The following is a 16,691-nucleotide window of genomic DNA, read 5'->3' as shown; positions in this document are numbered from 1 at the left end:
AATTTTCTTGCCTTTTTTTCACGGTGTGGTAAAGAGGGGTGGGCAGGAAGGCTTCTCAGTGAGGGAACTCAAGCCAACTTGACACTGAGCCCATATCCACTGGTAGTTGTTTGTTTGGATTGTGGAGGGTATTGTGGCCACAATTGTGCCTGCTCACCGCTTTGCTCAGTCGTGTGCACTCACTTCGCCACGTGGATTCCCTGCACGTTTTTAACATTGCTATATTTCTTTCTATTTTTTTTTCTCCCCAGTGCCAATAATAAAGACAGAGCCCAATGATGAATACGATTCTCTGGGGAGTGCAAGAGTGCCCATGCATTCAAAGCCCTTTTACAGCCAGCCCAGGTTGACTCCCATCATGCCCGTAGCCGATCATGATGCCTGTTTAATTGGTGGCTATTCTCCATGCCCACCCTGCCATGTCACTCTGCCGCCAACACCTCCCAGCTCCAGCCCCACACTGCAAGACCTGTCACCAGTGGCATACAGTAAGTGCCTCCCCAACAGTCCCAACCACGCAGCACCATCAGGTCCCATAATGCCACACATCCAGGAGAGCCCAGGCTGCCCCAGTCTTGCCCACCCATCATCACCAGACCACAGCTCTCCCATGGGGATGCTCCATTCCCAAGGTAGCCCCAACCATCTGAACAGCCCAGGGACCCATGGTTACCATGCTATCTATGCCAACAGCAGTCCCTCATCCTCTCCAGTATCCCACCCATCCACTCCTGGTGCGACTTCAGAGAGCCCAATGCTTCAGGCCTACAGCCCCACTCAGGCTCAGGCAGCAGCCAGTTCACCAAGCCTGCTACATGAAGATGCCAGTCCCCCTCCGATGGCCATAACTGTTAAACAGGAGCCGCAGGAACTGGACCAGATGTACCTAGATGATGGTGAGTTTTCAGAACTATGTGATGCACAGATTGTCTCTAATGTCGCATTTGGGAGCCACTGAGAGGGAGAGGGTTTGCTTTTGTAAGTGAAAGCTTATTTTCAGACACTTTTGATGTGGCTATTGCATTTGTTTAACACCTTGCCCTTATCTGTGAGCCCCCCCCTCCCCCAAACACAGCCGCACCCTGCTGCCCCTCACAGAATTTCCTGATGAATCTGTGGCAGCGGTTTTACGTCAGATTTGTTTTAATTTTAGACTCGGCATATTTATTTGCCTTAGGTGTGACATGCCATCCGGCTTGTGTTGTCCAAGCGGGCGCTTCACTTTAAAACAGTACAGTGCCTTGATGGGATTTTGAAACAATCTGTCAAAACATCACAGCGTCGAGGTCGGTTGGGGTGCAACAGAACAAAAACAGTGGCACACGCATAACAGAGCAAACTGTTGACACAACCACTAATGAAGGAAGCAAAACAATGGGTAGGGGTTTCCTGAGCCGAGGCTTTCTCTTTTCCTTCATCTTTCTGGGAGGGATGCGATGAGGCAGGAGGCGAGGCTTTGTTTTCCCGTGTTTCCCCCATGGAGCCAATACCACGTAACTGTCGTCATCAAGGGAGACTGTTGTGTCACTGCTCTCCCCTTGGCAATGAAACCCGTCACACCCAGGGGGCCATATGGTCAAGTTTATCGCCGCCTCTGTCCATAGTTTTTCTGTGAGGTCACCAACCCCTTATCTATGTCAGCAGAGGCCGTGCTTGTTATTACGTGTATTCATAGTGCACATCGCTGGCAGGAAGCCAGGCTGAGATGATTTCTAAAAAATCCCCCTCTGATGGAGGTGGCAGGAGGACAACTGAACTGACGGTATCAGCCTTCCTGTATGTGCAGCGTATGTTCCTGCACGTGTGTGCATACTTCACTCGGCAGCTATGATGATAGGCATAAGGGGGCCAAGGGAGTTTTGCTGTGGAACTGCAATCGAGTTAAAATGCAGTTGTCAGCATGTCTGTCTGTCCTGATGGGTCCCGTTAGTCCTCACCTCATAAACATAAAATACAGACTGGGAGAGTTTCTCTGTTAACAGCTATATAAACTGATATCCTTTGTTTTTTAATTATTTTTTTTTATCTCCTTCCGACTACCCGAGGAACCTAATTGGAATAATTGAAATTCTTTATTTCCTTAAGAGTTGACAGGCGGAGGCTTGCATGTCAGGATTAATCGAATAAAGTGAAACTATAGCTGTGTTTTGCATTTTATAATGAGGTTGGCAGGGGCTCCTTTTACACCAACAGTATGAAGATACACCAAATGTACAGATCAGTGCTAAGGTGAAGGCTTGTAACCTTGTTTTCCATCCGCATCACTCCATTCCCTGTCACTCTAGCAGGCTCAATTGCTCCCCAATACAGTGGCCAAATGTATTCTGCCAGTGATTACAGCTGCATTAGGGCCGTGCAGGAACGTGTATTGATTGACTGATGACAGTGAAGCCGTGCCATGAAAAACCTCAATGTGCTGCAGTTTTGCATCACCTAACACCTGTGGTGAGTCCTTGGTAGAGTGCAGTGGTGAGGGCATATCCCGCCAAACCCCTTAAACGAGTTCTAAGCAGGACGAAACCAAGATTGGAAGGCAGCTCACGCAGCGCCCCGCTCACTCTTTGCACACATTACCTCTCGCTGGCGAGAGGAGGCCTCCATTATAGAGGGAAGACAGGCAGATGACCTCACTTTGGCACTCAGTGATTTAACACTAGCGTTGTAGAGTAAAGTTCCGCCCGAGCAACTGGAGGTCGACGATTTTGAGTGTGCAAGAGTGCACTTGATCTTCCCCAAGAGTGAAGTACCTCCCACGCTCCAACGCCGAGGCTACTGGACTCCCATCAAGCGGAGGAAATGTGTCTCTCTGGCCAGACCCAGATTTTATTCAGCCCCCGAGAAATCACTCAACTTATCAGTGGTGAGCTACTGTACCACAAGGAGTCTGAGAGGTGAACCACCAGTCTGCCATACACCGGCCCCATCAAAATCTGCCTAACTCTTCCCTCAGCTGTGATAGAAGCACCTTACTACCAGCACCGTACACAAGGCAACCATTCATGAGAGGTTTCATGAGCTGTTGAGTTACTCAAAAAGTGAGTTTAGTTTATATTGAAACATAATGAACCAGACCTAGTGTTTGCATGTCTATATTTGGAAGATTTGGGAATCGCTTTTGCTTTCATCCCTCATTTACTCCATTTACGCTAAAAGAATGCTAATCAGCAATGTTTCTCCCAGCTTTCTCTAGAAAACAGACGACCCTTATTCCCTAAAATGATCATTCTAAAAACACATGGCAACACAGATGTTGCCTACTTGACATTTGACATATCTGATTGCCATGTGTTAGTGGTAGTTTTCCTCGTGATTCGTTTCCTCTTCGGGTCAATCTTTAGGCTTTCTCAAACAAAATGCAATTGTTCTCAGCCTTGGTCTGAGCCTTCCAGAGAATCTCCCTCTCCTTCGTAGCTTGTGAAGGCATCTCGAGGCTTTCCTCATGGAAACTTTTACACAACCTGGCAAGTTGCCCGGACCCCAGGACTCTGCAAAACCCCTAACGATGATTGAAAGTGTGTCCGCTCTGTGCTGAAAACATGCTGAGTCGCTAACTTTGGAGTGTGCCGCAAGGCTAGTTCAGGGGGACCGAAGGGGGGGCATAAGGAGAGGGAGAGAGGGCGAGTATTTGTTGGGGGTTGGGGCTTTCAATAAACCGGTGGGTAAGGTGTCTAATGGGACTCACTGACGCAGGAACCACTCCTGGATGTTCAGACAGCATCTATGGGTGTATCTATGTGCATATATGTCTCCAGTTTGAATACTTGATGAGATGAAGAAGCAGTTTAAAAGCCAATGATACTCTATGCTTTCAGAACACTCCACCTCTGACCCCCTGGCCTTATGGGAGCAGGTCAAACTCCAGCTAATTGTGCATAAAACACAAGGTGCCTGGCAGAAGCATCAGCTCCTTGTAGATATTGATGGGTGCAAGAAGCAGGAGATTATTAATATTGGATACAAAAGCTGATGTCCTTTCTAGATGAAGTTTTCAAATGCTAAATCTGGGTCTGCACATGAATAGACCTGAATGTTTGTGACAGGGACAGCAGGCTCACATTAGTGATGACATTTAGCTTTTGTGAAGACATGGAATATTACTGATTTTGATAAGCACACGATGAATGTGCACAAATTCAATTCGTCCATTAATGCCTCTCATTGGCCTTTATCGGTCTGTGTGTGTCTTTGTGTGCGAGTATGTGTGTAAGAGCCAGCGGATCTGGTTCGGTTTCAGTCGTTCCGTCATATTATCCACAGTCATTGAGAAAGAATGTGTCTGCTGAAAATCTGCAGCTAAATTATCTAAACAAATTGGGTTCCCTTTGTGTCTGGGACCAGTTTTAATGGAAACTTTTGTTTGAATGGGTTTACTCTCTGGTTTGTCATATGGATTGCTACTAGATTTGTGGACTATATGAATTGCTTGGCACCAGAATGCATTGGACCAGTTATTACCTTCGCTCATCTCACGTTATAAGTCTGAGTTTCTCCTGATGCAGCGGTTTGGAAGTTCCTTATATGTGTCTCACATTCTGAGGTTTAGGAAACACCACCACTGAAGAGCCACCAAGCCACAGAAATCACAGCAGGTCAGGATTCAGACAGGGCCTGCGGCTTGGCTCGAGTCCTTGCATGTACATCTTTGATCGTACCGGAGCAACAGCCTCACGGCAGGCGATCTAATTACTGATTCGTAATATAACGAATGTCGGCAGCCTCTGTTGCTGCCAAGTCATTAAGGATCCTTGTTTTGAGGACTATGTTTGTGAAGCTGGTCATAAGAGCGAGTAGGTGGTAGAGCAGGGAAGCGGCACCGACAGGGTGGATATGAAGAGTGGTTTATTGGGCCATATTAAAAGGCATATTTAGAATACCCCACATTCTAAAGTTCAAAGGTGTTGAATTCCATTTAAGTTGCAGGACTGTGCACCTTCAGCTTTGTAGACCATGAAGCGCTTACTGTATGTTTTCAGTCACAAACCGTAAAATCACCTTTTCTCCAGCCAGCATTTGGTATTGAGTGCATGAACAGTCCAAAAGTCCAGGCAGGAACTCAAAACCAAAGAAGCGCAATTTACACATTCTTTCCTTTTACGAACTGCTGGGACTGCAGGGGTCAGGATTGACTTCTGGACAGCATCCGCAGCTCTGGCGGGGTTTCTCACTCAAGGACACATAAGCACTTGTGTACAGCTGAGCTGAGCTCCCCCAGCTTGTAGGTAACCCACACAGCCCCCACCTGAAATGCAACTGTTGCGATGTTTGGGTTCATTTTTTGGGGGGAAAATGTAAATACCTGCGGCATCAGTAAACAGGAGCGGGTCTCCACCCCAGAGCGCTTAATCACAGCTCCCCATCTGAAATTTGTTAGCTCAGTGAAATAGTATCCTGTAGCGACGGATGTCAGCAGAGAAGTCTGATCCAGCCGGGTGGGATGGGGAAAGCCGTTGGGTTTTTGCAACTCTTGGCAGTGTTTACAGTCCTCTCCATATGCAGATGCCTGCGAGCAAACAGGGCGGGGGAGACGATAGTGAAAAGGGGGGACGGGGGGGTGGAAAATATAAAACCGGTGGAGTAAATAAATTACGCCTGCCTGAATCTATCACTGCAGCTGAGGAAAAAAAAGAGAAAGTTCTTTATCAGTTTGATAGTCCGGGGGCTGAATCCACTGGGATAAAATCACAAGTTGAATTTTAATGTTTGGAGAATTCGGGGTCAGGATTCTCTCATTGTGCGCTCATATCCAGGAATATTTAGCAAGCATGAGAAGAAGCAGGTCAGCCATAGAAAGGAAAGGAGACACAGACAGAGGAAAATCTGAGGTGGAAGAAAATAGCATGCAGTCGTGGTGATTTTTCCCTGGCAGCTTCTCCCGCTGCCTCTGTTCTTCAAACTGTTAAAAACTAAAAACGGCAAGAGAAGAATAAACACTGCTGAAGTTCAAAATCCCATTTTCCTCGGCTCCCATCAAGCAGGGGGGACGGGGGTCTACTTTCAGGCAGGGAGTGATCAGAACTACTGAACTTTTCAGGTGTTATTGTTGACATGTGGCCCAAAGCAGTAGTAAAGCTCAACAGGTCCCCCGACTCTCTTGATTTTCCTAATGCTCCTCAGGTCTTCTCCAAACATCATGCTAACAAGTAGGGAAATCCTTTTGCCCCCGCTAACCTTCATGTTTCAGTGAAAAGTGCTGATGGACACCAGCACTGCAAAAATCTCAAAATATAGGTCTTTAGATCACACTTAATGTTAATATCTTCAATTTTAAGTTTTGGGATGGATTAAATTAAAAATGTAAGTGTTTAATTAGCTAGATGTCCCTTGACCTTTGAGATAGTGTAAATGATTGAAGGAGATACTTGTTATGAAATAGGTTATTTATATCTAATGATATGGCAGGACGTCAAGTCGAGAACCTTAAATTCTGTGTTAGCCAAAGTGGCACAAATAGATGTAGGTGAAAACGTGGCACGGTGATTTACAAGAGATGGAAAATGCTTTAGTGTAACCTACATTCCTTACATTTGTGTTTGGGGAAACTCAAAGTGAGGTCGAGGCGCCTGGAAAAGGACATCAGGTGGAACATTTGCCAAGATCCACACAGTTCCACGAGAATCTGTGCAGTGCCCCGCGGTGGCCTGCCCCTCCGCCTTTTAGAATCCCTGCAGGTGTCAAGGATTTTGAGTCGCAGAGCAGCTCTCAGGATGAGCAGAGAGAGCACTGATCTGATCACACACAGCCTCGGCACACATCAGATCACTGCGGCTCAGTGCGGTGGATGAAGAAAACTGTCTCTGTGTAACCCAGCTTCATCTGTGACTTTAGGATAAAATAACTGTCCAATTAAAGAAAGAAAAAGATGACATAATGAGTAAGTCGCATGGGGAGATGCTCTTTCTGCGAAGCCACCATCACATTTCAGCGTTTAAAGAATCTAGGCTTCCTCATAATGCCATCATCTTCAGCCAACATCACATAACTTAACCAGAAAAGCAGCTAATTTCCCCACATATTCGTACTTATACCCATAGTATAGTATATACTAAATATAGGCATTAAAATATCAGGGAATAATTTTGCTAACTGACAGACATACGTCACATAACCTCCTTGGCAGAGCTAATTGGCCAAATTAGCTAGCCTCAAATCTTGGAGTGTGTGCAAGGTTTCTTCTGATCCACGTTGAAGAAGACAATAAGTCTTGCGTGAAATGATTCCCAGCGAGGTCTGTTGAATATCATGAGATTAATTACATCGCAAAATTCTGCTGGTAAGCTTTCCAAAATCTTCGCAAAGTAACTTCTAGTTTCATTATAGTGGAGCGGAGGCAGATGCCTGTTTGGTCAACATCTTCAACCATGAACAACCCACACCAGATGTACAAATGCCACAACAAGACAGATGAATTCATATTTTAATTGGGGGTGGGTCTGTATCCCCCTATAGATGCTCCTCGCACAACATTTGGAATTTTGAATAAAGGGGAACTGAAGGAACTGAACTTTTGCAGATGGTTTAAACAGAGGTTGTAATGTGCAAATATAGACTTTGAAGTAGACAAAGATGCCTTTCGGTGCCATCACTCTTATGATTGATAGAAGACATTAAAGTTGTGCTGAGGTAAGCTCTTTTGGACAGTGAGAACAAAGTTCCTCATGTATAAATAAAAGAAAACAATTCAGAAGTCCCATATAACTACTGACAGCAGATTTAAAGAAGCCCAGGATAAATATAGTTATAAATCACATAATATACAGGTCACCAGCCAAACTCTCACTCAGACGGCTGCGCCCTGCTGATTGTTTCAATATGCTCATATTTTCTCACTCTGTGCCATTTTGAGAAAAAAAAAAAAAAAAGAGTCTCGAGACGGTTGCGCCAGTCTCGCTGGAAGCATACGTTTCTAATTCCAAATCAATTCTAGGTTTATCGGAGGGCTGAGTTATTTCAGCATAAACCCATTGGTAATGGGCCACGCACCCATCTCATTTCATATCGCGGCCGTAACACGCTTCATCAAGTTTGGCGGGATTTCTTGCCAGGGTGTTTGTTTTGTGCTTGACCGGTTTCTCAGGGGCGTCCAAATGCGCTCTTGGTCAGCTTTTACTGTACGCGTCTGTGTTTTTTACCTCTGGTAAACAAGTTCTTCTGACGCAGCCAAGTAAACACTGTGGAGCGCTCTGAAATATAATTTTCAAAAGTACTATTTGTGGATTAAACAGTGAAGACGCTGCTGTGGAGCTCATCTTTTATAGTTTTGTTTTAACTGCGCTTGAGTTCAGTACCTGAGCCAACATTTTACGACGTTGAGCACCAAAATACTGCTCAGAACAATCAAGGCAATAAAGTGTTTCCTTTAATTTGAAGCAGTATGTGGTTGTGATTTATATTGTATTATTCTATTGTTGGTTGCTATTTCAACCAACCGGACCAGCGACTTTGTAAGAAGTCAGTGATGAGGGCACAGGAGAGCGGCTCCATGTAAACACCTCCCCCTCATCCTCCCAAGAGGCCGACCTCGAATGTGCACACCCGCGGCCTCCTGAGCCTGGGAGGAAATGAGAGGAGGAGGTGGTGGAGAGGGAAGTGTGGAGCTCACAAAGAGAGACAGTGTGTGGCGGGGTACGTACGGGCGCAGCACGCCATGCCCAGATCAAAGACCGAGGTCACGCTGCCGGAGCGGCCAAAATAAGCACATCAGCCATGGAGTGTTCAGTGAAAGTGGATTGTTTTTAGGTTTCTAAATTGGGATTCGTCTGCCTGGCTGTACTCAAGCCATAAACTCAGGATTGTTGTGGATACTTTCCATTTAATTGTGAAAAATGTTTCTTCTTTTCTCTGATTTTAGCCAAAGTCGGCAAAGCAAAGTGTATATCTGTTGGAAAAAAGCATTCTTTCTAGTCCTATTTTAGCGTGAGGGCCAGCAAATGTTTCACCTGACCCCATGACATGCATTAGCATAATTACAGATCAATGAGGTTATTACAATAAATGATGTATATCTACATTTGGTCGCTCCTCATAGCTCCTCAAGAACCTTTTGCCTTGTCTGTCTCGTCCATCATGGTGGTAAATTTTCCCACAATCTCCTGCTCCAGCAGCAAAGTAGTCAGTGTTTATGTGGTGCACACGTTGCTTTTTCCAGAAGTAGAAAAAAAGGACTCACGTTTTAATGTGCGAGGGAATGGAGCATTTGTCTCAATCAAAGACGAGAGCGAGCCGTCCTTACAACCGAGCCAAGGACTCCTCGTTAGAAAATGGCAGCAACTATTAGTTGGAAAGCCTCGTCAGTGACATCGGGGCACTCTCTGTTTACACCGCTTGTGATACTTCTATGATACTGGTTCATTTCTGCTTGGCTCTGCGAAATGCCAGATCGTATCTGGGCCTTTTAGATTCCTCTCCCCCGCCAACTGTGGACTGTTGATTTGAATTTTAGGTCCTCCAGCCACTTTAGAAACACACAAAGATGCTAAAATTGGTTTGCTTTGAGAAGGAAAAATGGGGATTACAGTAAATAAAAACCAAATTGGTCAGGTTTTTCATAAAAGCAGTGCAAGAAAAAGCTATGACAACTGTTAGTTTGACCAGGTGACCATTAATGTGTGTCTCCAACACAGGGTATGTCAGGTAAATATGCCATTTCTGACATGGATGATGTACGAATATGCAACCAGGGCTCCAAAATATGAGTGAATGCTTGTCAATGCTAGTCTAAACCAGAACACATGGTGACATCATTGCGCACCCTGGCCATGAGAGGACATGACTGGCCGCAGCCGGTGGCGTGGCCGTGTTTTTTCAGCGCCGCACATCTGCTGCGGGGCGGTTGTAAACTCCTTGCTCTGTTTTAAAACAAACCTTCACTCTGCCGCTCGCCATCTCCTCTCCCAGTGGTGGAGCTTGAGTAGTTCCACATGGGAGAGCCAATGCCTCGCACACCAGCCCGACCACAGCCTGAAATATGTCGTCTGCGTATATCATCACGTCGTTAGCCCCAAAGGGAATCCCGTGGATTAGCTGCCGCCTACCTGTAAGGCTCTGATGAATCTATGAAGCGTTTTATCTTAATGAGCCACTCTCCTTTGTATTTATTTGTAAGATTGATGTTTTTGTCGCCCCACTCTGCCTATGCTCCACGTCTTTACTCTGTCTGGGTGTTCTGACCTCTGACCCCTTATTTCACACACTGCTAGCTTGCGATTAAAGATGAGCTACACTGTCCGACCCTCACGGTCCGGCTGTGCGCGTGTGTGGGCAGCAGCAAATTGTCCATTAAGTGTTTCTGTTGAGGCCAAGAGAAGATTTGATATGGTGAGGAAACAAAAGTAATATGTACCAGGAAATTCAATTGCCTTTCTCTCCGGCAAGTTTGAGCTTCAGTTTGGCTTCCCTGACAAATCAATTTCACATGAAAGCAGTTCAGGCGAGGTTAAAGACCGAGTCCGTCTTCCAGTCTCCTTTTACTTCCATTGAGTGCCTGCACAGATCCGATGCCAGTGTTTATCTGGGTTTATACAAAAGAGCTTGTATGACTCAGACTCAAGGGCTCCCTCACAGTCTGAGTGCCACAATAGTAGGAAGCTACCTCCTCTTTCTCATAGAGCTGATATGAGAAGTTACAAGCAAGCAAAGGAAACGGGATTGCTTGCTACGGCGTGAAGGTCCTTGACCTCAACACAGCCGCCGGTTCATTTAAGTAGTGAAAGTGAGAGAACTTTGGCACCGAGGTGCTTCAAATCAGTGCCTAACAGGAAGCTTTCCTTCCAGCCCTCAGTTCAGAGGTGGCGTTTTACAGTTGTCTTGAGGGAAGCCAGGTCTGGAGGTGAAGCCTCGCCGTCCAGCCACTGCCAGTCAGGCCGAGGGTGATCACGTTACAACATCAGAAACCTCCATACGGCTCCACAGAGCAGCCGGGCATCCTCTGCTGTCTGAGGAAGCCCGGCTGGTATCGAACCCGCACGCAACGCTCCTCTCTAACAACTCTATCTGAATCCCCAGTGCAGGTCAGGTTTACGCTAAACTTCCAAAGAAGCCAAATGAAGTCATAACACCCTGGATTAGATTACAGAATCAGGAGGAGACCAAAACTGCAGCAGCATAACTTCATAAACATCAGTCAGAACTACCATACCTGCATAGCTGCTTCTTGTTATTACACCTACAAGAAGCTGGAAATCAAAACAGGTCCTATTTTCTATTAGACATTTTTTGCAGTGAGTCATGTAGCTTGTTTTTGTTGGCTGACTTTTGTGGCTGGAACACATCATTTGAGTGCATCATCTACCTGCTGCAGAGCCAGTTCAAAACAATAAAACAAATTAAATTTCAGTAGGAATAAAAACATCTCTTAAATAATCTGATCTGTTTGGAATTCCAGCAGGACCAGCTCAAATGTCCTCACTTTGGTAGTGAAAGGTGGATTCTGGCCTTCTGTATTCAGCATTTGCAAGAATACACACACACAGGCCATCTGGCCTTCATCTGTGTAACCACAGGTTTCTAATCAACACTGCTGATACTCGTGGATACACGATTAGCATAATACACATGACCAGATGACTAGAATGCAATGGTAACCCTGCAGATAGTGCTATTAATTCCAAGTTTAGTCTCTAAAAGTCTGTTTTAGAATAAGTAGAATAAAGTTGATTTCAAAGTTTCAGACGCCTGACTTCCCAACTATCCTGCTGTGACTTTTGCCATGTTAAGAGGTTTATTCTCATTTGCATCAGGGTTCAGCTTCCACAATACTGTAGCCTGTTCAGAAGGCTGATGGGAGGCGTTGTGAAGGGTGTGTCGGCCCTCTGCTGAGACCCTGCACAGCTGCAACATCCTGACTCACACTATTATAAACCATTGTGTGTCCTCTTTTACCACCTCCTTTAAAAATCATAGAATATGTCCTTTTGGTTGTAATGTCTCTGCAGAACCTGTAGAAACATGCTCACTCCTACGTAACCCCGTGTGTGTGCGTGTGCACGAGTGTTGAACTGTGCTATTTTGGTCTGAGACCCTGCTGGGCCTTCTGCTGTAGCAGGTTGGACAAACTAACACACAGTAGCTTTGTCAACACAGGTTCCTCCCAATCTCACAGCTTCTAGCCCTGCACAGGTAGAGTTTCCTGTGTGACTGATGCAGGCGGACTATGTTAGTGAAGTAAAGCTTCAGCTTTAACTACAGCTGGCTGCCTGGCAAGCACTGCTGGGATTTTACAATGTCCAGTGATGCTAAACAGCAGTGACATCAGGCTCATATTTTGGTGTCACGCTCACACGTGCCTGAAATAGATCTCCCTGTGTCCCAGTCCTAAGAATAGGTCCTCAAAGGTCCAGGTGGCGCTTTACCGAGTGCACTAATAAAGCATGTCACACTGTTTGACGAGCGGGGCGCTTTATTTATTTAGCTTTTTATTCAGCAGCGGAATATTTGGAGCTCATTTTTCCGCTGTTTTTGTTTATTCATGAGGGTATCCTCCCAGTTACAGCTTTCCATTATTAACACGGGCAACTGAGGGAAAAAAAAGTTTCCAATGCTGAGAGAGGGACCAAGCCACAGAAAGTCCATTTATGCACGCATGTGGCAAACAACACAAATATTCCTTTTGTGACGTAACGCAGCAATCCTTGCAATGGGATAATAGAGCCATTAACGTTGGAAAAACATCTATTTGAACTGTTTTGAGATCAGCAGAATTGGTTTTGGAAGGCCTACATGACAGTATGATCTCCTGACCAATCTTTGTAGTGGCATTTTAAAGGTCATTAAATGGAAAAAGAGCCAAAGCCTTTGGGCACAGTCCAACTGAATCCTCTTTTTCTGCATAGTTCCCTTTATTCAATTTATCACAAAAGAGACTCTTCAAGCATTTTAATGAAGAAAAAGTGTGATCTGCGCCCACGTCACAGAGGCATAAATAGAGTGTTGGTTTTTGATGTTGCGGTGCAACAGTCAGCCACATCCTGTTCCTCTAAATCACACCTTGCCATTAGAACACATACAGGTTGTAGCAGTGACCGGCGCTGGAGCCGCTTTTTCACTCTTGTTGTTCTCTTCTCAACGGAACATCATTTTGCACGCCAGTGGAAAACACAAGTTGGTTTAAGGAAAGAAAAAAGAAAAAAAAAGCACCGCAGTTAATGCGTGGGTGGGGGAAACATCGCTATTTATGACAGTGACTGAAATGAAGAAAGGAATATTTCCTCTGAGAAAAAAACAATAAAGCGGTAGCTGTATTTGTGGTTTGTTGCCTTCGAGCTGTGGGGTTTTTCCTTTTCCTCCCCTTTCAAAACAGTAAGAAAATCTCAGGGCTGTGTTATCACCACTATTAACAGAAATAAAAGCCATCGTGTTGAAAGCCTGCTCGGTTAATTGCTACAAATGCGTGCACTTCCTTTACGTCTCGCGACGGCGGGGTTAAAAATAGCACCAGCATGTAAATGCCTGCTTGGCCTGGGGCAGAATAGAGTTGAAAACAGCCAGCAGTGTTGGCACAGGTTGGATTTTTCCAAAGGGAGTTCCTCCTGTTTGGGGAGGTGAGTCCTAACCAACCTGTTTGTGTGTGCATGAGTGTTTGGGGTGTATGAAGAGGTGGGAGAAAATTAGAAAGCAAGGTACGCTACTGTATTATCAGGCACATGGCCTTCAGCCATGTGGACGTGTTACTTACATGCTTCTGTACCACGTTTTAAAAAGTGTTGCAGTAATTTACAGAACAATGCAGCCGGTGTCCATCCTGTTTTGGTGAGTGATGCATCATTCACCAGGCAGTATCTAATGACAACAAACCTGCTGCAGGAATCAGAGTGGGTGGACTTCCTGTCTGGGCTCCCGAGTGTGGATCAGGCGGCATCAGCCCACTTTATCACAGCGAGCTCCATCGCCGAGGAGCCGCTTGTTTGCTTTGAGCCGCTGGGCTCGGCGTCTTTGCCATCTTCGCTGTCACTTCCCTCTGTTTTGCCAAAGAACACAGAGCAGATAAAGCCAGAGGGACTGATCTGTGTCGGCCGGACTGTGGGAAAGGCACGGGCACAGGAACAAGAGCAGGAAAGACGAGACGGCGACTTGAAAACAGAGATGTGTGCACAGGGCCGATCTGTGTTTTCAGAGGCTTGTTAACGCCAAAGATCTGTTTGGACTGCAGCTCCTGATATCCACTATTTTTTTCAACCTGAGCGCATCTATGCCAAGCATTCAGTGTGGATTTAACCCACATGACATTTTTCTCAAGCGGCACTCAAATACTCATGTTTCTTATCTGTCATGGGCATAAAATGATTTACTTCTTTAATAGCTATGAGCATATTACAGCTCCAAAGGCCGTGATTTACACTGACAGTTCCTAACCTTCCGTCTCCCTTTTCTCTCCGCAGTCAACGAGATCATCAGGAACGACCTCTCCAGCATTTCCGTTCACACTCACGCGTAGACGTGCAGAGGTCGCGCGCCGATACGAAGAGGAGCAGAAGCATCAAAATGGAGTGGTCGATGAAGAAGACGCGTTTGACCACCGACTCCCAACCGTCACAGCCACGTCATCAATAAGAGCTCATTAAAAAGGCCACGCTGACAATCGACTTTTAAAAAGAAAGAACATTTTTTACACAAAACGATGACACGAGGGGCAGTTTAGAGCTGCACTTGCCTTAATTCACAGGACCAAACAGCTGAATGAGACCCAGTTCTATCATCATGATAATCTGACAATCTGTTTGTTAATGCATGGACACCCCCCCGCCCCCTCCAATCGCCTACGCTTGTCTGTGCCGACGGTCCGCGGCGGCCAAATCGGTGCCTTACGTCATTAGTCCCGAGCATCACTCAAGTGCAAACAGTCCAGCTCGAGGCGGGAGATTTTTATACGACCTTTTTGTATCATTTCAACAGTTTGTTTACACGGAAACACAATCAGAGGCTGGAAAAATCGGGAGTATGTGAATAGATTTCAAATAGTTCTATTGATTCTTCCTTATTCAAACGTTGGTCATTTATACTGAATGTTACTGTACGATATTGTTTTTGTATAAACATGTATTTGATAATGTGTAATTATGTACGCCTTATTCTTGTATCGTGATCCTTTCAGCTCTCCTGCATTTTGCTCCTCACCTTAGTGCCTATTTTCCTGTCATCCTGTCCTGGTGTTTGCAGCCCAACTACAATATGCAAAGACAATCAGAACGTATCTCACTGCAGCGTTTCCTGTCAGGAGGGACCCACAGAGGCCGGTTCTAGAGGCGCTTTCTACCCCACAGCAGTAACATTGAGTTAAACAATGGTATGTTTACCTGCTGAATATTGCTGGACAATTTGTATTTGTCTTTTACTTCTTGCACTGCCGGTTCTTGCGTGTTAAATAGTGTAAATTCATTCTGGTGAATCCAGCGAGGCGTCGGCAGGACTGTTATTTACTAACGGCAATAATTGATTTGACTGAACCAAAGGATTTAAGCTTTGGTGAAATTATTGTCCAAGTATCCTTTTTCTGTCAGAAAACACATTAAAGGAAAGAAGAAAAAAAGAAAACCCCTGATGCACTTTACCACAGGAAAGAACGCTGATTCTTCTGCTTCCTGACCAAATATTGTAGATTAAGTTCCACTGTTGCATCAGAAAATGAAATCCTCAGACTTCCACGCTGCAGCAATCGTTTTCCATCTGACATCTATTGGTTGGAGCATGTTGTAATAATGTTGGGATCATTTAGCTGCAGTAGCTCACATTATAGCATCCACATACCTTTCTGGACATTTAGCATCATAGCATGAATAAACTGTATGAATAAGGTTTCTATTTCGTGCCTTACTCTCGTCCTAGTCTGCTCCTCTCCTGCATTTCTACAATGTTCTTCTCTTGTAGGCACAAGGTGAAACATTTCTCTTTAATATGAAATATTTATGAAAAAACAAGTGATTCAAATGCATTTATTGTGTCTTTAACAATTAATAAATGGCTGAACAGTGACTATACACTCTGACTGTTTGATTTGCTGTAGGCCTTCTCCTCTCCTCTACCTCCCCTTCACTCTACTTCTCCTCTCCTCTACCCCTCTCCTCTCCTACCTATCCTATCCTCTACCTGTCCTCCCCCTTCTCCTCTCTCTCTACCCAGCCCCCCCATCAGCAGGAGGGTCCCCCTACATGAGCCTGGTCCTGCTCAAGGTTTCTTCCTGTTAAAGGGGAGTTTTTCCTTGCCACTGTTGCTTGTCTGGGGTCAGGCCCTGGGATTCTGGAAAGCGCCTTGAAACAATTTTGATTGTATAAGACGCTATATAAATAAAGATTGATTGATTGATTGAGGCAAGTTTAGGTCAAACATACAGTAGGATCAGATAGTGAAAAGTCACTAGTGTGTAGCGGTACTTCCCATTTCATAAAAGTTACATTTAATGATTTAAAATTATGCACATTTTCTATGACATTTCAGTGGAATTCATTAAGTGGAGTTGTTTCACAATTTCCCTATATAATTTCCTGCAGCAAGGGTGCTTTGCTTTTTGCCATCTTTCCGTTTTTTGTCAAGCCTGAATCCAAACAAACCCACACTCTTCTTAATCACACAACAAAAGGCAACAAGCTGCTGATGTGCCCAATACAAGCAGAGGCCTGTGTGTTTTCCGGCGAGTATTGTCAGCGGTGGCTAGTTATGAGTGAAACGGCTCCACGCCATGGGAGCTCCGCCACGCTCCTGTG

General features: G+C 45.3%; 1 protein-coding gene across 3 annotated transcripts in view; it reads left to right on the top strand.

Annotated features, from left to right (window-relative positions):
- Positions 1-15,968, top strand: part of LOC101079060 (nuclear factor of activated T-cells, cytoplasmic 1) — a 45,367-nt gene extending 29,399 nt beyond the window's left edge. The window contains exons 9-10 of one of the 3 annotated variants that reach the window (XM_003965936.3): positions 252-896; positions 14,373-15,968. In XM_003965936.3, the coding sequence (XP_003965985.2) occupies positions 252-896; positions 14,373-14,428 (701 nt within the window). In that variant the 3' untranslated portion in view covers positions 14,429-15,968. Of the gene's footprint in view, positions 1-251; positions 897-7,317; positions 7,510-14,372 lie in introns of those variants that run through there. The other 2 variants (XM_011605365.2, XM_011605364.2) reach the window with 2 other exon arrangements.
- The last annotated feature ends 723 nt before the right edge of the window (positions 15,969-16,691 follow it).

Source organism: Takifugu rubripes, chromosome 7 (assembly GCF_901000725.2).
Source record: "Takifugu rubripes chromosome 7, fTakRub1.2, whole genome shotgun sequence".
In the NCBI taxonomy this organism is placed as follows: domain Eukaryota; kingdom Metazoa; phylum Chordata; class Actinopteri; order Tetraodontiformes; family Tetraodontidae; genus Takifugu; species Takifugu rubripes.
This window is presented reverse-complemented; position numbering and strand designations above follow the sequence as displayed.